Source organism: Colossoma macropomum, unplaced genomic scaffold (genome assembly GCF_904425465.1).
Source record: "Colossoma macropomum unplaced genomic scaffold, Colossoma_macropomum, whole genome shotgun sequence".
In the NCBI taxonomy this organism is placed as follows: Eukaryota; Metazoa; Chordata; class Actinopteri; order Characiformes; family Serrasalmidae; genus Colossoma; species Colossoma macropomum.
The window spans coordinates 29,257,850-29,283,209 of record NW_023494787.1 but is presented as its reverse complement, the minus strand read 5'-3'; the positions used below and the strand labels follow the sequence as shown (position 1 = coordinate 29,283,209).

The 25,360-nt window shown below is 40.6% G+C and overlaps 1 protein-coding gene across 1 annotated transcript in view; it reads left to right on the top strand.

Moving 5' to 3' along the window:
- Positions 1 to 6,815: 6,815 nt before the first annotated feature.
- hs3st4 (heparan sulfate (glucosamine) 3-O-sulfotransferase 4) overlaps positions 6,816 to 25,360 on the top strand; it is a 128,965-nt gene continuing 110,420 nt past the window's right edge. The window contains exon 1 of the mRNA XM_036566796.1: positions 6,816 to 7,652. Coding sequence (XP_036422689.1) covers positions 6,994 to 7,652 — 659 coding nt within the window. The 5' untranslated portion in view covers positions 6,816 to 6,993. The remainder of the gene's footprint in view (positions 7,653 to 25,360) is intronic.

Below are 25,360 nucleotides of genomic sequence, written 5' to 3'. Positions count from 1 at the left end.
TTGACTATTTGAGGTGATGAGGTTATAGCCCCATGAAGTGCAAGGTTGGAGATGAATCTTTTTTTGAAGTTAATGAATCCAAAGTTGTATTAGAGAGGTAGGTTTTATAATAGATAAAATATTAATTATGTGAGATTGGATTATTCATTATGAGTAGATCCAAGAGTGAAATCAAAACTGATGTACTGCAGAAAGCTGCTCACCCTCCCCATGTCCTAGATAGTGCCAAATGCCAGTTTCCCTGAAAAGAAACCCATGAAAACCTTCAGAGCCGGTAGCTACCAGAGCAGCACATTTTACTGTGCTTCTTCACACGACTACAACTTATTTAAACACTCCACTCTGTTGAGCAGCCGGTCTCGCTGGGGTTACAAAACAAAGCAAGCTACTGAAAATGGTGTGCTCAACGGTGATACTGATGATTTAATGGCCCAATCAAGAATTGCAGCAACTGGCAGGCCAGGTGTCAGCTCTGCCCCAGCAGAGGCTTTCAAAATAACAACAAAGCCAAAACTGAAACGAATAATGTTTACCGTGCTCTCTCCCAGTAAAGTCAGAGCTAGTGTTGCAGTGGCCATGGCACTGTTTCTGCTAGTGCTGATTAGGGCCTATGCATTAACGGAGGTGATAATTGTTTTCATTTGCACACCAATTAAGTTCCTCTGAGCTACTTACAGCTACGTGCTTTTTTATCAGGTTCATACTTCTGGGGAGGTAGCAGTAATGCTAGAGTGTGCATCTAAGCAACTGATTACTGTGCACCAGGCAGATGCTGGTGACCACAGGCATTCATTTTGTTTTACTGTTCCACAGAGATTTACTTTATAAGGCTGTCTTAGTGCTGGTCAGAGCCCAGTGGATTTGAAAACAGCCTTAACAACCTTGTTGGAAACTGTAAAGTGCGTATTGAGATAGAAAGGGAAAGCGCACAGATTAATCTGTATGTAAGTTATACACAGTCTTATAGGACTAGTAATTCTATAGAAGTATGTGGGCCATTCTACCGAATTAGTTCACTAACGTACATTATATGGACAAAAGCATTGGGATACCTAAACATTATACCGGGACGTCCCATTCTAAATCCATAGGCATTAATATGGAGTTGGTCCTCCTTTTGCAGCTATAACGACTTCCCCTCTTCTGGGAAGGTTTCTACAAGATTTTGGAGTGTGTCTGTGGGAATTTTTGCCCATTCATCTAGAAGAGCATTTGGGAGGTCAGATTTTGATGTTGCATGAGAGGGCTTGGCTCGCAATCCCTGTTGTAGTTCATCCCAAAGGTGTTTGATGGGGCTGATGTGCACCATGCCTTTATGACCCTTGCTTTGTGCACTGGGGCACAGCCATGCTGGAACAGAAAAGGGCCTTCCCCAAACTGTTCTCACAAAATTTGAAGCATACAATTGTCAAAATGTCTTGGTCTGATGAAGCATTTAGATTTCCCTTCACTGGAACCAAGGGGCCTAGGCCAACCCATGAAAAACAACCCCATAGCATCATCCCTCCTCCACCAAACTTTGCAGTAAGGCAGGTAATATTCTCCTAACATTCACCAAACCCAGACTCATCTATAAAACTGCCAGATAGAGAAGCTTGATTCATCACTTCACATAATACGTTTCCACTGCTCAAGAGTTCAGTGGCGCTGTGCTGTACACCACTTCATCCAATGCTTGGCATTGTGCTTGGTGATGTCAGGGTTGCATGCAGCTGCTTGGCCATGGAAACTCATGCCATGAAATCCTAAATTCCTAAATGCTTCCACTTGTCAATAATATCATTCACAGTTGATCACGCGAAATATCTAGGAGGGAAGACATTTTACGAACCGACTTGTTGCACCAGTGGCATCCTATTACAGTTCCACAAACTGCATGGCTAGGTGCTTGATTTTATACCCCTGGGGCAATAGGACTGAATGAAACACCTGATTATGTGTCTGAGGCTTCTGTTTTTGTCTAATTGCTGTGTCTGCTGCTATTGTTAATGGATATCTCTCAACAACACGTCTTTTGAGACCTTAACACAAAAGTAGGCCTAGTTTTGAAAGGTGGAGGAAAGTCAAGGCAAATTTGAGTAAACGGAGCAGAATATGTAATCAGCCACACTTATAATATCTCCACATTGTAAGACATTTTTAGCATCTTAACTTGAAAAAAGAAGTAAATGTGCTGCAACAAAAGTTCAAATTCACCGAACGTCTGTTAAGAAAATGTTTGTCCTGTTAAAGCACAGATCTTTGTTCTGTTAACTTACTATTAGAAGTTTAATTAACTCAAAGCACGCTGTTCATTATTGACAGGATATAACAATGATTAAATACTGTATTTATCATTCTAGTGTGAAATCAACTCATCTTAAGATGTCCTGTAACAACATAGCAAATGACTGTGAGGTTGAAGTTGATCTGTACCGCACAGCATTATGGGATATAACTGTTAAAAGACATTTTAAGTGTTTTAACCTGACAATTCAGGTTTTTGTATTTTAATGACTTTTAATGTTTTATGCTTGTTTTTTTATTCAGTTATTCTGTGCACATACAGTGCAAAACATGGTAATTAAATATGTTCTTTGATATTGTTTTTATTATTATATTTATAAAAATTAAAAAGCAAATTTGTATGTGAAATTACCGAAAATTGTAGAAAATTTTAATTACAGCTTTTTACTGTAAGTGTAGAGCAGAATGCAGCTATAACACAGTAATCCTGTGGTCCAGGTCACTGTGGAGTCACAGTATCATGTCACTGTTTTACCATTATGTACTTTTAACATGGATTTTTTAGTGCACCTTTACCTACTTTTTAAGATACCAAAAATGTTTTGCAGTGCACCACTTTTGGAGCAGCCCTCTTACGTTGTGCGTAGTCCTCCTTCTAATGCATATGCATGAGGAAGAGAAGCACACTTTGAGTTTTTCCTTGCACATGGGCCATAAACCGTGCATTTAGGCTTATGCACCAGTTTCGTACATAACACAAAGGCAGAATATGTCAGATTTGTACCTGAAACTGGTACAAAAGGCTTAGTACATCAGGCTGTCTGTCTTTTCAGTGTGTCTCCTGTGTGTTTTCAAAATGTTATTACCTTCCAAGACCAGGAAGCAAGAGCACAATATTCTATTCTATTCTATTCTATTCTATTCTATTCTATTCTATTCTATTCTGTATTTATATTTTATTTGATTTGATTTTTATGCCAGAGCTTTGTAGGACCCATGATAGCATAGAAATGTGTAAAAAAATCCTTCATGATGTTTTCATAAAGCACAACGTGCTTAGCTCCCGTGTATAGGACAGCAGCCTGTCTTTGTCTGAAAGAGAGAGAGAGCAGATATGCATGGAAGAACGCCTTTCAGGTCTCTGCTGCCGTGTCTGCAGTGTGTACACTCTAACCTTACACAAAGGCTTAAAACACAACGGGTCAACCTTGATCTCTGCCTTCCTTTAGCTTCACACATCCCACATACTGATTCATGCACAAGCTTTGATTTACCTACCTGACTAGGCAGGAGACTGCTGCCAGGCAAAGTGTGTTCACAGCTTAATGTTGCAAGTGTGGGAAATGGCCTTTAATACTACATTAAGTGCGTATTGCTTGAGAAAACCTTGTTAATTTACATAGTGTGTACATCTTTTGCAGGCTTATTATTCAGTTGTTACTTTTAAAGGGCTCATATACTACATCTATTTTATTTTGGTTTCCCTGAGGTCCACTTATGAAATTGTGTGTGGTTTTGTGTAGCATATGTGCTATGTGATTGACTTGTACATGACCATTTTCCAACCTCTCTTTATCCCTTACAGTTAAAGTTCTGATACTGTATCTTTAAGACTGAAATATGTAAATAGCCTCTGTTCTGACTAGCTGCCCTGTATTGTGTCTCATTTAAAAAAGCAGTCCAGGCTGAAACACTCTGTATAACTTCAACATGAACAGTTTAGTAGGTGGATGTATATAAATGGGTTCATTTTTGTGACATGACAAAAACAATGAATTCAAAATAGGTTGTTTTGCAGCTTAGTTTACATAGATGAATAGTAAGTTTTGAAACTTTAGCAACATCCACATTCTACTACTTCAAATCTATTATGAGCCCTTGAAAATACGTGATTCAGTAGCTACTATGAATTACCATGAAACTAATATGTAAGTGACATAGTTAAGAAATTGACACATTTAAGCTTTTAAGCATTTTAAGGGATTCAATTAGATCACCACACAAACTGCACTATCAAAAACATCAGGATTCTATTGATCCTTCAAAATTTCATCGGGAAGTTCTTCCTTTTAATTGATGCTCAAAGCTTCAGGCTAAACAGATTTTCCTTCTAGAGCTTGAAAGACATCCTGAATGGGTCGTTCTAATCGAAACGGACACCTTACTCAGTGGCACTCAACCTCAGATCTCTGCTATTTATTTCCCTAAAGAACATAAGTCTAACCCAGGGAATGTAGTCAATCCGGTGAATAATAAGGTCTGTCACACTGTGGCTATAAATGTGCCAAATGAACTTTGGCACTAAATAAGTCTTTTCACCTTGAATTGACCGCTACTGCACAGCCCGCTATACATAGCACAGCTTTTCATTCGCTGAATGATACATCACAGACAATGCATGGCTCTTGTAGGGTCCAACTGATCCAAACATTCGTTACTCATCCATACTTACAAAACCACTATTTTCCACACAGATTCATCAATTCCCACCCACCGTGTTCAGCCCTGTGTTCACTTTGCTAGTGACTATAAGTGCAGCATCAGTAAGGCCAGTAGAGGGCGGACATGAGCTTCATTCTATATGCCAAAGGTGGTGATCAGAAGTGTAGTCATCATAATGATAAGATATATGATAGCAGCAACACATTAGCAGCAAGAACAGAAATGCTTACCACCACAACTGAGCCATGATACCTCACTGCTGACATGGAAACGGAAACAACGTCAGTTTTATTGCTTGTATTAGTTAATGTAGCTGTAGAAAGATTTAAAAAAAATAATATCATAAAATAGTACTAGGCACATACATATGCATATATACACATATATACACATTCCTACTAATATAGTCATATTATAGTCAAAAATGTATATATATATATATATATATATATATATATATATATATATATATATATGTATATATATATATATATATATATATATATATATATATATATATTACACACACACATTGGGAATGGCATTAAGAATGGTCCACCACGCAAATAATACCACATGCAGTGGTTATCCTGTGTGGGTCCTAACCACTGCTGATGCCATATATTCCATATATCTTTTTTCTTTCCTTCATCAGTGGTCAGGACCTCCACATGACTCCTGCAGGATTTATTTGTGTGGTGAACCATTCGCAATATATTTAAAATATATATTATACAATACCACACAAGATGTTTTTTACATGTGTTGTGTAATCTTGCATAATTCAAAAATAGGGCCCATTTTTTCCCTGAGGTCCAATTATTCTCGGGGGGTCATGTAACAAAACAGTGTTAATCTATTTCTATATGAAGTTTTCTGTTTTATCCTTTAAAAGTAAACAGACTGCTTAAGACTGATATGTGTAATTGACCTCACTTCTGATTGGCTGCCTTGTATTGGGCCTCATGCAGTGCAGGCTGAAACACTGCTCATAACTTCAATGTGAATGGGCGTGGCTAAACTGCTGTAAACTGAATAGTCACATATATAGAGTCATTTGCTATGTTGTTACAGGACATATCTTAAGATGAGTTAATTTCACACTAGAATGATAAATACAGTATTTAATCATTGTTATATCCTGTCAGTAATGAACAGCGTGCTTTGAATGGGACTGTATGGACTTGGGAGTAAACGTGATGTTGAAAGAAACAGTGCGGAACATTTAGTGTCCCATGGTATATCTTTTAGTTTATAAGAACTGAAATACCACCAGTTCAAAATGTAAAGAAGCTGCCCACCCTGTCTCTTTTGGTGGAGCTACATTGAAGGGGAATCACTTCTTTTATGCGTTTTTCCTGGGGTGAAATTCTAAAATCAGCGGGTGTCTCCAGCACTCGTCCTGCTCTTACTATAGTGCTGTTCCGCCGCTTTTTGGTGAGCTCAGGCCGCGGATGCTCACGCCGCCTGCACCAATCAGCGCGTGCCTCTCTCAGCCACTGAGAGGAGCCCATGAATATTTATGCGGAGGTTGTTCACTTTCTAGCGCTCAAAGTTAGTGGATTAGCAGTGGGAGGACGGGGCTCCGTGATAGACTATCACCACCGCTACCGCGAGCGGATTAACATTCATCTCTTTCGCTGTTACCTTTGGCGCCAAGAACAAGAAAACAACAACAACAACAACAAAATCTCGGCCGCGTGAAGGACGGCGGAGTCAGAGCTGCACTCAGAGAAGCTGAGTCGATCTCCAAGTGGGCGAAGACGTGCCTTGCTCACCACTTCAAAGACTTTGGCGTTTCTTTCTCGTTTCCCTTTTGTGTGAGTGTGTGAGTGTGTGTGAGTGTGTGCGCGCGCGTGTGTGTGTAAAATGCCAGGACTTCGTCCATCACCCTCTGGCTGCATCAGGCTGGGCTGTTCGTTTGGAAGGACGCCAGACCGCAGCCCTTCTAATCTGCAAGTTCAGTCCGATAAATTGTGACAAAGGCTGTCAGCGGCGGGAATAAGAAATCGATGCGCGCGAAAGCGACGCGCGGTATTCCTCTGGAATTCTAACGATCCGCTTCCCTCCTCGCTCTGGCTCTCGCTCTCGCTCGCGCCCCTCTCCACCATGCGGACTGAAGCTCGCTCCAACTCCTCCTCAGCGCTCGGGCTGTGAGCAGGGGGGGCTCCCCGATAGCGACACGTATTATCTTGTATTGCCGTCGTTCTGGTTGCCGTTATTGCTGTTGTTGTTGTTGTTGTTGAGTGTCCATGCAAGACTTGAGGAGGTAGGGCGAGGAAACATGTCTGGCCACTTCTCTGAGAGGGATCACTGCTGTCAGAGATGGCATTTTGGTCCAGCACTTCGGTTTTGACTTCTAAAGTGCCCCGGAAAATCCTATTCATGTTCACCCTCTCCCTCTCCGTCACGTACCTGTTCTACAGCTTGATGAGCTGCTACAACTCCCAGCTGCAGTTCCCCCTCCAGGAGAACTACGTCTACCAGGCCAGGCTGGTGACGGAGGAGACAACTTTCGTGACGCTGAGGGAGAAACTTTACTCCACCGCTTCTCGGGCTTACTTCGACGAGGAGCTGATAGAAAGGACGGCCACGGAGCAGACGCTCATCTTCTCCACGGACAAGCGCGATGCTGCGAGGGCGGAGGAGAGGACCGCCGGCTGGGATCGAGCCCAGGCGGCCACCACGACCAGCAGCAGCAGCAGCAGCAGCTTCCACTCGGCCGCCGACGCCGCCGCCGCTGCTGTGGAGAAAGAGCATCAGGACTTCAGCACCACGGACAGCGACCTCAGCCTCAGGAGAGCGCCCAACTGCACCTCGGATTACGGCGAGAAGAAACTACCCCAAGCCATTATAATCGGAGTGAAGAAAGGAGGTACTAGGGCACTGCTGGAGGCTCTGAGGGTCCACCCCGACGTCCGCGCCGTCGGAAACGAGCCTCACTTTTTCGACAGGAACTACGAGAGGGGGCTTGATTGGTACAGGTGCGCGCATTCATGATGGTCCCGCACACTACACTCTTAAAAATAAAGGGGTTCCTTGGAACAGTATCATAGAAGAACCATTTCTGGTTCCCCAAAGAAGCTTTCAATGGATTCAAATGGGAAGTTTAAAGAGCATCCGCATAATTGAAAGGTTTTTCCAAATGTACGTTTTTCCTAGAACTGTACATTCAAGCCAAGAACCATTTAGGAACCTTTATTTTTAACAGTGTACTTTTTGGTTCGTGGATCTTTGGTGGAAATGGTTCATATGTGAAGAAGTTCACAATCACCAAGGTTGAAAATCTCTGCTGTCTTGGGCAGAAACAGAAACATCTCACAGTCAAAATAATGTTCCTGCTTTTAGTCTCATAAAATCGACCAGGGTTATTGCATTCAATTACATTGGCTATAAAATAGGTGTTGTTTGTGCTCGGGTGCGTACTATTTAGAGTAGTTTATGTTCAATCTCTCTCTCTCTTTCTCTCTCTCTCTCTCTCTCTCTCTCTCTCTCTACTCTCAAACATGCACTCACGTCTCCAGGTCCTGTGGCTTTTGTGCCTGATATCTCACAGAGCGCCAAATTTGTTTTAGATAATAGCAGAAATAGCACGGTTGGGTGTGGGTCAACATTTGAATCTTTGCCCAAATCTTTTTACTCATGGCTTTACTCAGGTCTGCATTCATAATCATAATAGTTTCTTCAGGTACCATTAATTTATAAGCTATATTTTACATTAGAAATTGCAAAATTAATTTTGTACCAATAAGCTTTAGTAACACACAGCGGAGAAGGTGATTTACAGTGAACCTGCTTGTGTTCAGTTTGGATTGTATTTTTGCAGAGCGGCGCACATTATTTGGTTAATGCACTGTACATTGGTGTGATTTAATTTGCCCATGTTATAACTAAGGGTAACATGCAGCAATTTCATTCTAGGCCTATATAAATATAAGGTATCGTCACTAACCAAAGGTTTTACACACATAATATTTGCTACATTATGGGTAGCAGAGTAACTGCCGTGGCCATGGTTCATCTAACAGCAGCTACATGCTCAGGTGCAGCGTATGCTCTATTGCTCAGCGTCAGACTACTCCCTAGTGAGCCTAAATCATGAAGTGCTTACTCAGGTGTGTGCTGCTCTGCACGTTCCCCCTCCAGTACCCCATATTCTGTACACCAGAGGTGTAAAATCTAGACCTTGAATCAAGTTTCTGGTCCTGAATTTTGTATTTACTGGTAGTTCATACAAAATTGAACTGCTGGAACTGATTGGCCACCTAATTTTATCCCTCCTGTTATCTTAAGATTTACTAAACATCTTTATCCAGCAATTTAAACCTTAATAAAAAATCAAAACGGTTACCCACATTTATGTGCCAGGTAATTTGTGTCCTTGCAAAAAATGATTTGCTAAATACTCTTAGAAATAAAAGTGTCTTTGGAGAAGAATCACCTTTGAAGAACCACTATTAACCAATCTTTAAACAGAGCATTTCTGTAAATAAGATGCACAAATATGATCATAAATTAGCTGAGAATCCATAGACTTGCTTCTATACAAATTAAATGCTGTTTCCAAAACTAAGAACCATGTAGGAGCCTTTATTTTTAAGACTGTACATGGACTTTCACTCCTTACGCATTGTTAACTAGAAGCAGCATTACGTTTTGCTACTCCATTGACAATTTGGGTCAGTGCTGTTTTACAGAACATCCCTTTTCCCGCAGCCACATGCTCTTCAGAGCACCTGCATGCAAAAAGGGCCATTCATCTGAGCAGCCAACCTAGTGAGGACAGGACGAGAGAGATTGAATGCATACGTGTTTATAAGGTGTGAGGGAGTGTTAAGGCGGCATGTGCATTTGGTGGTGCAGTGGCTTCACTCTCTCTGGACTGTGACTCAGGGCTGTGGCTACAGAAGAGCATCTGCTGCATTTCACTTCAGAGGAGCTCTCAACCCTGGGCTGTTCATTTGCTGGGTGTTAATGCGAGCCGTTTCATTACGCTCATGGTGTGGGGCTCATTAGAGAGGAGGACGACAGGCTTACATGAATAACACCAAAGAGCGCCAGTGTGTTTTTGGGCCCCTGAGCCGGGCAAATCCCTTAAGCGGCCGCAAATTTGTCTCCGCGTTCTCCAGCCAAGTTAGGTTAACATCCAGATGACGCACAGCAAGCAAGGCAAAAAAGCAGACTTTTTTTTATTATTATTTTCTTATTTTCTTGATGTATATCATAACAGTCATAACAAAACCTTATGGTTCCAAAATGGTAGTGTTGTGAGAAAAGAGTAAGGTAGTGCATAAGAATTTATTCCACATTTTGGACCTTTTCTGTTGGTCCATTTGTCATGAAATATTCACCAAATGTAACGGGCAGCTGGCAATATCAGGTGTGAAAACTTTAAACAGTTGCAAAGTTTTGATGTGAAAGTGAAAATATGGGAGTGATATCAACACATTAGCCTCGTGTGGGCTTTTGTGTACAAAAATACCTTGTGCAGCTAAATCAAAAAAATGGTTAAGTATTGCCTTAAATTTAGCAGATTCATTCAGTATAATTCAGTCATTGAGGCAAAAAACAAAATCACTGAGAGTGGTTGGATGTGAGTTGTTTACAGTGATGGTGAAAGGAGTCTGGGGTTGCATTAACTACAACACAAAATAGCCATTTTATTTATATAAGTGCCCAGTAAACCTGCACATGTCTTCTGGGTTTTTATATGTAATGTTGATAACAGTAAAACAGCAGTCAATCAAAATAAGATTTCTTTGGGTACAACTTTGCCTTACAACACCCTGCATGTACTTCTCTGCCATGAATAAATAAAAAAAATACATTTTGGGCCAAGTGTTATCAGCAAACTATCATAAAACAATGTCTCAGAGATCAGGCAGCATTCTGTAATGTACCTAATAGAGGCATTAAACACTTTGGATGTCTGGTTCCTATCACCACCACTGTGAACATTTCTGTTCATTTACAATGGAACATTTAACATCAAACCACTCTGCATGTCTGTTTTAATGATTTAATTGTGCAGAAATTGAAAAAACAGTGAAATTCCCCTTTCTGTGTAAAGTGAGAATGATGTTCTATGACAGTACTGTTAGTGAGATATTTGGTTATATTTAAACTTTCATAGTCATACTTTTACGCATGGTGGATGTGGGAGAAAACATAATAAAATTTAGGCTGCCGTCACTGTCAGCAAGTGCTATCAAACATCTAAAGTAGCAAGCCTTATTGCATGCACATCATTCATTTAATATTAGTTCTGGATAGTCAATATTTGAATCAAATGCTTTGATTCAGTTTGTGCTCGGAGGCATGATGACCACAACATTTGAACCAGTGATAACGCTTGAATGTACCTGTAATAAACTTATCTTGCATTTTAATAGACTTGCACTTTTGTGAAAGGTGTGGCAAGCGAAGTGCTTCACTTGGCTTCAAAGCCAGTACTTGCAGCATGTCTTGAAATATCAAGTGTAAAAGGCCTTCGGTGCCTCATTCAGCAGGCATATACATCACAAGGAGTTAGTTAATCTCCTTGGTCTTGAGATATGATGCTACACCTCAGTGACATTTATTTTACCACCTGACACAATGGTTAACAGATTTGTCAAGGAGGAACCTTATGCCTTGTTAAACCCCTTGCTGCTTTCAAGAGAAGCCCCAGTTTTTATCGAGTGGGTAAATGCGTTCTCTCCGTCAGGCGATAATAGCCGTGCCATCATTAGGCGAGTCACACCACTGCTGGGGTTCCACCACAGGTTTAAAGAGGTGCTGGAGAACAAAAGAGGGCAAATTAAAGCCTCATTTACAACAGAGCCTTCAAATTAATGCAAAATACATGGAGTTCATTTTTTTTGTGAATGCGTGGTAGCTTTGCTTGATACTTTCATGGTATGAAAAGACAGTACAAAGGTCCCTTTTTTATGGATTTGATTTATTCATTTACTTTTGTTTCTTGTGTTTTTTATTTATTTACTTGCTTTACTTGTGGTGCGTGCTTTTTTATGGTCTATGTTTTCAATTTTTAAAAACATTTCATCTGCCTTTCATTCAATAAACATTCAAAATGATTGATTCATAATATTTAGATATGAAGATCCTGAGACCGCTTCTCCTTGGAAGAATTTTTCAATTTTCACGTCAGGTCAGGAGCGACTAAAGGATGCGGCCTTTCAGGCGCTCCCAATGAAAATCAGCACTGCCAGCACCAAGGTCTTTTCCTTTTGTTGGCGATAAAATGCATTCTGATGAATGAGAGGCTGTACAACTTCATAGCCCACACAGCGCCTCTACACCGTCCAAGGTTACACAATGAAGTGCTCTCATTCCATTATCTATTTAACCACTGAGGCACTTTTGTTTCTTGCTAAATGCTAGATCTCTGTGGCTGGGAGAAATTTTCCCTCCCCGCTCTCCTTCATCTGAATAGAATTCTTGTTATGTAGACGGTGGCGACGTGCCATCTCTCGGTGGCTCTGGGAGGAAAGCGAGCGAGCAAGTGGCGGTGCCCAGCTGATCCTCTCTCTGTCGCTCTCTCTGGGCGCTGAGACAGGAGCCTCTGTCAGGAGGAGCGGGTGACGGACACAGATCCACTGCTGAGCGAAGCAGAGCTGGGCCCCAAATCCAGCGTTTATCCCTTGTTTACCCAGGCCTCAGCATGTCTGCTCCTCACTTCAAGCCCGCGACTCCTCGCCTTCCTGACTGGCCGTCTGAGACCATGTGGGGGAGGGGAAAGGGGAAGAGGTGCGGGCTCCTTACCAAGCCTAGGCTGGGTGCCGAGTCTCCGCACTCTGCCGCTCCTCCATGTTCGCTGCTCCTTCCTGGGATGCCCCAATCTGGCTGCCCCTGATAAGCCTTCGCCAAGGCACGCAAGGACGCACCTCTGGGCCCTCGGATGCCAGCACCGCAGTTGCAGAATTAAACTTTTTAATTAGCAGCACGCTCTGGCGCCTGGACCGCGGCAGGCCGGTTTGTCTCAGCGCCCTTCTTTCTGCTTGATTAAACACACTAGCGTCAGAGATGCAGGCACCTCCACCGGCGTTTTCATCAGGCGCCTCACATGTTTATCTCCCTTGTCTGTCATCTTTTGACTAGTGCGGAGCAGTCACGCTGCCTGGCTCATTTTCTGCCGCCAGATATCGGGCGAACTGTACTGTCTTCACCTAGTCCTTTGCTGCATAGGCTGAGAGGAAATAAAGAAAGTAATTGCCCTTTTCTATGACCTCATATGGGTAGTATCCAGACATGCCCTGGAATCTGCATCTTATTGTGTGCACATTTACTTGGACCCCAGGAAACAATCCCAGACAGTGTCTTGACAGTCCAATTACATCTGAGATTTAAAGTCGGGTTGCCTTAAGGCGCAAGCATTCACACAGTGCCACAGTGCCTGGAAAAGGTTTTCTGTGGCCTCTAGAGTCAAGGTAAAAAAGCCAGTTCATATTGTGCCACTTACTTCAGGGGTCAGCTGCCAGCATTCTTTAAGTCCATTTCTTTTGTGACACCAGAATTATAGTGGGCCTTACGACACTGTATCCTTGATGGCTTAAAAAAAAAAAGCCTAGGCTGCATCAAGTGAGTTTTTTTTTTTACACAATTACCCCTTTACTTGAGTTCTTTTCACCACATCCCACCCTCTCTGACATTCATTTCCCCCCTCCTGCTGAGGCTTCGTCCTGCTACCCAAATTTTAAAGTGATGATCATCATTCAATTCCACCAGTTTAATTCACTTACACCAAGAATTGAATTTGCCAATTTAATTTGCCGACATAAAAAAAATGACATTGGTATACAGGCTGCCATTAATGCACAGCTTCCTCCCCAGCTTTTTGTAGCCCTCAAAGAGAACCTGGAAGCATTTCAGCATCTTTCTTCCTCTGATGTAGACAGGAAGGCTGTTTAAAGTCTCAAAGCAGTTATTTTAGGTCTGTGTCATGGATGGATTGCTTGAAAATGACAGGCACAGCGTCGATCCATTAAATGATTTATTTGGAACCAAAAATAAAGTCTAAGTTGAAGTCATTTCAGGCTTAAAAGGATTCCCATCTCCCTGGGATTATTTACTTTCTACAGAATCGCTGTGATGCAATTCCAGCCAGAAACAATGATTCCATTCACTGCAAGGGCTGCTTTACAGGCATCTTTAAATATATCACAATACGGCTTTCCCGGGACAAACAAGCATGTCAATCATACTTGTCATGCTAGATTTCCAGAGCAAAAAGATCCTGCCTCCTTTTCTCTTCCCGGGCTACTTAGTCTCCTGACACAAGCCCCCAAAAGCAAGCTCCTATGGCTCAGACAGGAAGTCTGACATGCTGGGGCCGTGAAGCAAGGGCAGACAGGCTGTTTGCAGCATGTAGCAGCCCTACTCCCCTGACCTGACATTTACCTCAGCAGGGTTTTAGCGCTCCTCCAAGGGGACACGCCAAACAGACGAGGAAATCTGAGCTCCTGCCATGCATCCGACACACGACTTCAACCTGCCTCTCTCTTTGCCATTTGACTTTGAGGACACAGAAGAGATACACACGGTGCGATTTAGGCCGTAATGGAATTTAGCTTTTGATTAAACTGGGAAGGAAGATAATATAATATATCAGTAGTATATCACAAGATAAAAGGGGTGCAAAGCTCCAATTGCAAGACTGCCGATGTCTCCACCACAAAAGCTGTGAATGGTCTGTGACACACCTCACACCACCAACTAGCATATGCAGCTTGCAAGATTGTGACAGGCTTAATTCAATTATGGCGGGGAGATGTGCTCAGACTCCGGAGGTGTGAGCTAATTCCTCTGTTTACACTCCTGAGTCACTGCCACAAACAAAGACACACACATTCATTGGCTTCCCGAAAGCTTGTTTGCTCTGATTGTCCCATTGCCTTTGAAGTTTCTCATCGCTTTACGCTGTTTATTTATTCATGCTTTTTCTTGCCTCAAATTACCGTGGGGTATTCTGCAAGAATAATTTTAGCATAGTGTGAAACAATGTAGAAATGGAGTATTGGAAGTGTAAACCGCTTGCTGCACAGTCTCTACATAAAAGCCCAAAGTTCTCCAGACTGTATTTAAGAGCCCAATCCGTTCTTCATTGACTTTGAATTCATTTTCAACTTTTCCGGTGCCAAAGTCTATTGAGGCTTTAAGTTCCCCACCATCAATTATGTGCATGCACCATTAATCAAGCACCACATGAGAATGGCTCCACACATTCTGCCTCGGCAAAAGTGATTTTTATATAGAAACGGCTACATGTGCCAGGATCCTTTGAGATCTGGGCTAAGCCGATGAGATGAAAAAGGGATGCTTTTAGGGATTATGCTAATTGCTAATTGGTATATCAGGAGGTGATTGTTTTTTCCGGATAATTTGGATTATTGGCATTAGAGATTCGGAGAGGACTGACGTGCTTTGCTTCCTTGAAGGGCTATTATCGCTTCAAAGTGTTGCTATCGGACAGCGGAAACATACTGAATGGTATGTTCTTTTGGTGTGCCATTATTTAGCATATAGCATATCACAACTGTATCATTTCAAAGAGTCTCAGCATCTTTGGAATGATTCGATCAGTCAGTGATCAGGGCTGTTCTCATTCATTCTTATAAAAATAAAGATGTTACAAGGGTTTTTTTTTTTTACGCAGTGCCGTAGAAGAACCAGTTTTGTTCCCTAAAGAGCCTTTCAGCAGATGGTTCTTTTTGTAAATGATTTGTATCAGTTTGAAGAACCATTTTTAAGCTTAAAGAAAAAAAAAGTATGCTTTTTTACATTTAACCCAGAGGTAGTTGGTCAGCTGAGGCATGTTTGGAGTCAGAATGTTGCTTCTTTAGGTTAAAACTGATGTGGCAAGGCTAACATTGCAAATTTTCTATGAAATTTTCTGTGAAAATACATCACTAAATTTTTTTTTCAGTGTGCTCAAACCACATCCTGGTTTTCACTAAGGTGGTGCAGATTTGTGATTTGGGTCACAGTTTGACTTATTGTGAACTATAAAAATATACAAAACTGCAGGCAGGAGCTTTAGACCACAGAGTCTGTATTCACAAATCACGTCAGGAGTAGAGGTGCTGATCTAGAATCAGTATTTATGACAATGACCATTATAACAGAAGAATATAATCCAAAATCAGTCCCGCTTTGTGAACCCCAGCCCTGGTGTTGTCTGACGTGGCTGTCTGTAGTGGTTAAGTTATTTCCATTGTTATACTTCATGGACTTCAGTTTGCACTGAAGTCCATGAAGTTACTGAATAGTAAGCCTTATTATATAATAAGCCTGGAATTTAAAGGAGTTAACTAAAGTAGCAAAATTTGGGCTTAACCACTCTTGGCCGATCGACTACATCTGGTTTAAGTGGAAAATTGTGTAAATTTGATTTTTTGTCAATCTATTCCTTTAAAGAACATTCTTGAAAATGAATGTGCCAGAAAGTGTTCTTTACATGATGCATTAGAAGAACCATTTTGGTTCTCTAAAGAATCTTTCAGTAAATGGTTTAGAAACTGTTTAAAGTTTAAAGAGCTTCCACATAATGTAAGGAACAACCTTTCTTAATTGGTTAAAAATCTTTGCATTGTGAGGGTTCTTAAAGTGTGCAAAAGTTTCTTCATGTTCACAAAACTCTTTTTAAACAGGTTCTTAAGGGAACCAAAGTTAGTTCTTCTATGGCATCACACGCACCTTTATTAGAAAAGAATTCCCACATAATCTAAAGGTTCTAGGAAGAACCCTTAATCTGGTATTGAACCTTTAAATCGCCAAACGGTTCTTACCCACGTCTTTTTCAAACTTGCTTTTTTAGGGAACCTAAGGTGGCATCTGTCAAAGAACCATTTATGGCCCTTTTTTAAAAACTAAGCTCTTATATTTTAACTGAAGGAGGCTACATTGGAGTCTTCTTATATGGAAGGAAAATTACATGACCACTAAATCACCAGTAGCTTATTTTAACAACCAGTGCTCGAGTGCCTGCACAATGTCTCCCCAGACTGCCGACAGAAATGCCTACAATGTGTTCATGGTTAGGGATCACATAGGCCTGTAAATTTATGGATTTCTTTGATTTTTTTTTTCCTTGTATTGCTTAAAAGAGAAAATGGAAACACTCATCACACTCAAGTAGAGGGTCGGAGAATGGTGTATGTAACACAACTTGATACTCTAGGCAAGACCTGCTTCACAAGATAGTTTTAAAGCTCCAGTTGATTTGAAATGAAGAACAGCATAAATTAAAATTTTAAATAAAATTAACCAGCATTTTGAATCACACGTTACTTAACGAGTCCTCAAAACAGCATCAGCTTATGAGGGAATTCCAACAGTCAGCCTGGAATATGTTGAATGTGTGATTCTTCTGTAACAAACCCTCATTTAAATTCTCCCTACGCCTGAGTCAGTGTTTCCTTTTATCCCTCCAAAGTAAACACACGTTCTTCATGATTTACAGTGGTAATAGATGGGGTGAAATAACAGCATGAGGAGAAAATGCGGCTCCCTGCTTAGACATGCAGTTCACTGTTCGGTCTACAGGTGTGTTGCTGGAGATGGGCAGTACATCTATCTGCTTCAGTGTGTTTAGGCTGCCTGCCAGCAGCCTCATCCTCTTCAGCCATCCACCTCCATTTTGCCTCTAGTCCAGTGGCGAGAGAGTTAGAGTCTTAAACGTTGATTGATTTTGATATAATTGTATATTTAGCTCACAGCTCCTAGAAGCATGTATCAGGTTCCGCAACGTGACAGACGTGTTATTTTAATTGATCCAGGCGATAAACAATGAAGATGGGCCTCCATTCCACTGAATTCAAGGTCACTTTGCAATCACAGTCGCTATGGCAAGTCCCTCTGGCTCCTTTTAAAGGGCCAACAAACCATGAAAGCGCATCTGGGCAGAGGTGAGGAGGTAGTAGTTCTGTGACTAATGGGTTTATTTAATTTAATTTACTGCAGCGGCCTGGGATCACAGGAGGCGACGCTGGCCACAGTAAGATTGAAGTTGCTGTGGGAAAGAAAGAAAGATTAACCCGCTCTCTTGCTTTTCTTTCTTTCTAAAGGGCAAAATTCGCTCTCATGTCATGGCGGATTTTGCAGGCCCAGATATGGCGCGGTGGAAATCGGCAGAACTAAATGAATACAGGTCTGTGGTGGAACGGGGGCCTCTCCAGCTTATTTCTGACAAGCCTCCTAATCAACGTCATGCTGGGGCTACGCTCGCCGGGCCTGGGAATCGCTCATAAATGAAAGCTTTGTAAACATGTCCTCAGATGGATGGAAGGGAACATTTGCCACAACAACTGCCTTCTTGATTTGAAAAAATGGAAACAAAAAAGAGGCATGCGTGCCTAACGTCCAAAGGGCACAGAAAGCATGCAAGAGTTTCCTGGACAATTGCAGATAGGGGGAACAAAAAACAAAAAAATGTCTGTATATTTACTGGCTGATAGAATATCACGATCATGGTCAAGCATGGTGCCATCCTCATTAACACATCCTAATTAGAGACTGCTGTTTGATGCTGCTATTGTGCTTACGTGTCAGCGCATATCTCTTTCTTTCCATGCTGTCCCCAATTAACAAGCAAGAGGAGTTGGGGAAGGGGCTGGAGGTGGTGCGGGGCTGGTGGGGTGGAAGAAAACAATGTCTCGGAATTTCTGATGCAATCTGTGGAATGTAAATGAAGCAGTCCCAGCAGCCCTTGGCTCTGCATTGCCACAGCTCTTCTCCTCGAACTGGTCCCACTCTGTTTTGTAATAAACCAACTTTTTTTTACCATAATAAACACACACACACAAACACACACAGTACCTTATGTAAACCCAACAAACGCTTCAGGGCTTGGAAAATTAATGTGCCATGATAATTAGTTAATGAACAGAGTGATGCCAGAGGAGGGAATGTTATACCTTGTATTTAATAACAGATAGTTTAATTTGCCATGCTCATAATGTGAGCGTGTTCCTTCATGCCCACATTCTCCCTCTCTGAGCATCGCTCTACCACCTCCTTCTGTTCTGCCCCTTCAGACACATCTCAGCAAACAGCTGCATTTGATGTTCTCTTGACACGAGTTTTGGATGGAAGTGGTGAGGAGCTGTGCACTTTAAAATAAAAGAGCCCAAAGGCTTCCCTAAAACAGAGGTTCCCAACCACTGGGCCATGGACTGGTATTGGCTCGCAACAATTCGGCAGCAAGTAAAGGGGAGAAACTAATGTTATCACAGTAGTACACTCTTAGCAGAAATGTTCTAGATAGTCCAAAAAAACAATCTTTGACTTAACAATAGTGGAACCCGGTTGGTGCTATAAAAAACATTTTAAAAGGTTCTTTAAAGAGCCATATAGAATAGGTTCTCCATCATATTATTATCATTCTAATACAGTGGCTCAGTCTCATACCAGACTCTGGCGCTCTGCTGCTTTGCCCTGTTCACACTTTGTTACTGTTACTGTTGAAAGTTCTACTCTTCAGTAGCACATTTGCTGCTTTTTTGGTGGTCATCTACATCCGGCTGATGAAATGAATGCTCCTCATATTCTAACCTTAATTGTCTCCTTAGCTGTTATTTACCCAACTTCCTCCATCTTAATGATGCATGCAAATCCTACTTGAGTGCTAATAGTTCTCTCTTGTGGAGAACATTCAGCCTTCCAGGTCCATGAGGTGCTTACAATTGAAACACATGACAAAATAGCTGGACAATGAATAGCACAACAACTGAACCCTACTATGATCATTCTGGTCAACAACACAATCAATGCAGCATCCAATAAACATCACAAACTATATGAAATATCCAAAAATAATATAATAGAAGTCTAGCAAAATGACTTGTTAATATATAATGTACAGACTCACAGAGATAAACACCATAACAACCAGAATAACCAAAATACATACAGCAGTAATAAACTTAGCAGTTAATATGAAAATACTGCACAATTCTAAAAAAAACCTTTGAGGATGATCCCAAAAACCTTTGTCCCAATTAAACATGAATTTTATTTGTTTGAAGGCATGAGTTCTTTCGAATGAATTTGAAATGAGATCCTCGGATATATTAGCAGGCCAGAAGCTTTTAATAACAGAAAACATGACTCATCATTTTAAAGCAATGTGTTCATTTTACCTAGCAATGGCCACTCGATTGGTCAAGGGTGTTCTCTCCAGTGCTTCATGCCAATATTTTGTGGGGTTGCTGATTGGCTAACAGCCTTGCCTTAATCTAATGAACAGACACAGCACCTTACAACAACAGCACAGATAACTGTTGTAAGTATGATTTATAAACTGGAATACATTTTCAACCCTATAACCAGCTTTAAAGTATTTTGTAAAAAAGAAAAAAAAGTTGTATATTTCAATATGGTTATTTCTTGTTTTCATGCTCATGGTAATCAGTAGTGCCCTCAACAGACAAAATGCTGCTGTACAAATGGTGCTTTCAGCTGTCATGGTTTTATATAGTCTTTGCTAAAGAAAAACAATTAATTCTTTTTTTTAATTTAAAGTTCAATTTTTGCCATTAAATTGTTCATTAACTACATAAATGTAATTTGAAACATATCGATCTACATCACAACCTAATGATCTGTATGGCCTCAAGCATACATGTAGGTTGCTTTCAGTTAAAGGCTTGACAAAACCTGAACATTGAAGACAAGAATTGAAAATCTGAAAATATACTTCTATAAAAGATTATAATTCAATCTAAAATATGATGACATCCACATAAAATACAAATTCATTGTAACTGTCAGTGCCAATATGCCAAAACCATTGCGGATGGCTATTTTCAATTACTTTGCCATTTGGAGACTAAATACTCCTCCAAATCATGTGTCACGAAGTTATCACTCATCCAACCCACAGCTCCCCTTCTGGTCTCTCAAAACTGTTTGATTGATTTGGGTAAAAAAATGTTAAAAAGCTGCCAAGTTCTGCCATGGAGAACTTTAAATTGAATGGTTTGAATTGAGTTCTATTTTTAGGGAGCCAAAAATGGTTCTTCTATAGCATGGCTACATAGAGTCCTTTACCTTAAAAGTATAAGACAGTGAAAGCCACCTACCAATGGCTGATTGCTGCCTAGGGTCAAAGCAGGCTGGAGCTGAAAGCCTCTCTATTTGGCTAGTGCCTTTGGGCTGGCCATGGCGTGTGAAGGCTTATCATGCGATGGCAATGCATGGTGGCTCTGGGATTCGCCTGTCACATGTTTTTTGCACTGGCCTCAGAGCTGTTGATGGTGATGGTTGATATGATTATTTTATAGAGTGGGCCACAGGGCCTCTGTTAAAAACTAAGGACAAGATCCATTTAACCTCTTATGGGAGCCCGCATTCCATCAGCTCCAGCAGGCAAACACATATTTCGACTTGAATCACAATAGCATGCTTCGAGCTAAGTTCCAGGGTTTGAGAGTTTATTTGATGTATGCAAGCAATGCAAGTAATCCTTATTTGTGAAGGAGCAGAATTTACTATACTTACCCGACAATGTAAACACATATACTCACTGTGCATGGCAGCTTATAGACAATACATATTATGTTCAAACAATGGATAGTAACATACATGTCTATACAGGGCTATGCAACCATGTTGGTATAAAAGCACACCTGTTCAGTAATGCAGACAAAAAGTACAATGGTTTACTTGTGAAATCTGATTAATGAAAGCTAGATAGGTTCACTGAATGTGACCGATAATTAAATGAGTATGAAGATAAGACAGCTCATGACTTCAGCTTGTTAAGCCATTAACGTGCACCTTCATCACCTGGGAGACCATGTAGAAAAATCAATGAAGTGTTGTTGAATGTCACCAAGTCACAGGAATTAATCTCCATATATTTTTTTCATGTTTTTCACTGTATGCTTGTTAAAAGATTGATACTACACACTGTTTGCTGGTAAAAGTCTTATGAAAGTTGGTGGATTGAGTTTGAACAGCAAATATGGTACATCAGTTAAAGTGGGTCAAATAGCTTTGTGCTTTGTTTGTTTTATTGGTCTGGCATTATCATTGTTGGCATGGTCATAGTTTGAACTCCTAATCTACCAACAAGAGTTCTCCTTTTGCTTAGTTCACCACTTTTTAAAACCTTCTATCGGTCTGCATTACTATTAATCAATGTATTTTACATTGTCGCTGTTGAAACAAAACCTTGCAACTTTGCAGAAGATGGAAATAATCTTAGCTTTCAGTATAATTCCATTGGAATAAGATTTTAACATAATGCTGCAAAGCCTCGTATCTCCAAAAGTCATTGTAGGCTGTTTCTTTTGGTCTGTTCATCATGAAATTTTAACACAACATTCAACAGGCATTTTCAAATTATGTGAAAAACTGGAAAACAACAAAAATGGAGATATGAGGTTTTGTTTTGACAGCAGTGTTATTTTTGACCACTGCCTTTGACACATGTTGCAGCTGGCTCATTCAGATAAGGTAAAAAAAAAGACAAAAATGGAGATACAAGGAGTCACAAACTTGATCACATCAGACTTGACAAAATCTTTAACTTAAGCACCAGTTATTTGAACTTTGGCTTTTTGGCCTTATGATTTGAAAAAGACTTGATACCCAAAGTGGAAGAAACCACCCAAAGTGGTGTGATTGCAGAGGCACTCTACACAGTCGGTTACCCAAAACAAACAAATTTCAAATGAGCATCAGTAAACCTTCACTTAGCACTTAAACACCTGTCTTATTGGAGAAACTTACCAGGATAAATTTTCCTTATAATAGTTAAATAAATACTGAGCTCTCTCTATTTAAACTGTTTGAATGGCTTCAACAGATAAAACAAGTGCAAAATTCACCATCATTTTGCCCTCTTTTTGGTAAACTTTGTTCAGGTTTTGGTTTCTTTTGTCATGTTCAGCTAGTCAGTGTTGTTGTCATGTGCCGCATGAAGTCTTTTTGCCTTAATGATTTATTATAGTGTGAAATTCCAGTGGGTGGGGCTGAAGGTTGACTTGTGGCACAGTGGGCTCAGAACATGGTCACAAAAATCATCAAAATTATCATCTTTAACTATAAAGTACTTTGAAAACTGCTTACCTTTTATTTCATGAGTAGTGATGGTGATGTGAGGGTCATGGTCATTTAAATAGTGTGGATTTTGTCATTTTGTAAAGATAATTAAAAAATAATGTTAATTTAATGCACCATCCACTGCACGCTCTCACTAAATGGGCCACATTACTGTTACCATCATTTTTGGTGTTCAGTGTTGACTAGGTATTAAATTTGCGAAGAATGTACACTGACTTGTTTAGTACTGTAAGTTTATGACTCAAACTTGACTTGAGACTTCACAGTACTGTCTTGAATGGGAAATTGAGTGTCAGTACTTCAGACTGTTTTGTGAAACTCAGTGATTGTTGCCACCTCTGATAAATAGATTTCCTTTTTGGAAATCTGGTTTCTGTCTGCTTACCATTTAAAAGCCTGTAAGGATCCTTTTGGTGTAATATTAAGAGAAGCAGAATGGAACAAAACAGTCCAGTCAGGTAATGTCAAGACATTATTTTAAGCAATAACCAGGAAGCATTCTTTAATTCACTTCATACTAACTTAAATATCATCAAATACCATAATATATGTGTAAAATGTTGTGATATTGAATTGTATCAATATGGCCCAGCACCGCTCAGGTGAGTGTGTTAATATATGTGATAGTGTTGGCTTTGCTGCAGTGATTCTATTGCTGTTCAGGGTGTGGTATCACTTGCAAGCAGTGTTCTTTGTGCCAAGTTCACAGCTCTCTGTAGTGTCTTCCTGTCTTTCCGTTCGAGGTGTTGCTTTACCAGACTATTACACTTGCACATTAAAGCACTCTCAGTTGTGCAGTGGTTGAAGTTCAGCACCATGTGTTCCAACATCTCCACATTCCTTAAGGCATGCCAGAAGATAAAGGCCTTGATGCGTTTCCTTGAAGATCATGCTGGTGTTCTCTATTCATGTCATATTGTTTGATATGTGCAGCCCTAACAACCCAAAGCAGCTGACTATTTCCCCTCTCAAGATGTATATAAAACATGTCAGTCTTTTCATTTTGCTAGCATTTAAAGCCAAATCGTTGTTCTGACATCCAATGTCTTGAGGACTCCCCAACTTTGTCTTCATGTCTTCATTCAATATCCGTCGAGTGTCAGTGTATTCAATAGATTGATCGCTACTATCCTTACAGTAGCTGGATATCCAGTAGTGGATGGTGAAAAAGAGTACAGTCTAGCATTTAGTGCCTTCATAGGGTGCTGTGGTTCTTCGGAAACTGCTTCAGAAATTCTGCCACTAATCTGCAGCTGGAAAATTAGTAGGTAAGACAATTTGCAGGTGGAGTTACTTAGTGCTAGATGCTTGAGCTTTATGCCATGTTTTTGAGGTAGGATTGAACACCAGGCTGTAGTTGACAAGCTGGGCTGTAATTCCCTGTCATTGTACATTATTATGTGCTGATGTTGTCTACCAAGAAAAGGTGCTTCTATTACCATTTTATCACATGGAATAGCTGCTTGCGACAAAAATGGCCTTTCAGAAAAATGCTGGAACCTCTAGAAGGCATGTACAACTCTGATTCCAGCTTGCTCTGAAGGTTTCAGAGGGCGGGGTGGCGGTCTTGACAGCAAAAGGTGGCACGTAGCAGACAGCTGACGCAAGTATGAAAGGGCAGGCAAAGCCACCTACCTAAAGGACAAGAAGCCCTATCGTGCTTTACGTGTCTCCACTGCTCTTAGCTCTCATTCCTTCTTTTCCTTCATGACAGTCTTCCTTTCTTCTTCTGCCCCGGCGCATTATTCACATGTGAAAGACGCAGCCTAGTCCGCCGCATGTTCCGTCAATTACTAAAACGCAGTGGCGCAATCCTGTTGTGATAATGAATGTAATCGCTGACGCTCCCATGGCACGGGAGCTGTAATAGGAGCCGCAGTCAGCCGGTGCACCGCCGCGCATTATAAATTACACCAAATGCCACTTCCATTCTCTTTCAGAAACCTCACTGTTTTCAGGCTAAAGCCTCTTCTTTTTTATTGAGATGACTTATAGAGTTCCAAATAGGGCCTTGAGAAAGTTTACGACTTTATGGAAATCATATTTTACACTATATCATAGTCTCTAAAGCCTTTAAGGCAAAACATAAGCATCCATAGTATTGTATATATATTGTATATATTGTATAGCATTGTATATTACACCAAATATTATTTTCCTTTTTCGTTCATCAAGGTACAAAAAGTTTTTCCAAAAGTATTACGTATTACGTATTACGTATTTGTACCTCCTCACTACCTAATGTTTTAAAACAGAACAATAAAAATAAAAAAGCCTGGAGATAAGGCAGGATGAGTGGATTCAATACTTAGAAAATATATTTTCAATGGATTATGATACAATTATGTTCCCTGACTAAATGTACTGAGATGTACCCTTGAAGGGAAGACCCCAGTGACAGTTTTGTACCTTTATTTCTGAGAGTGTAGAGTTCCAAACATAGCCTGAAACCATAAGTTTATGACTTTATGGCAATCTAATTCCACACCTAATCATATTCTCTAATGCTTTTGTAATTATACATCACAATCCACATAGTGGTACATTGGAAATTACATCAAATGTCATTTCCTTTCTGTTTCAAAAACATTACCCTCTTGAGGCTAAACAATCTTATGTAAATGAC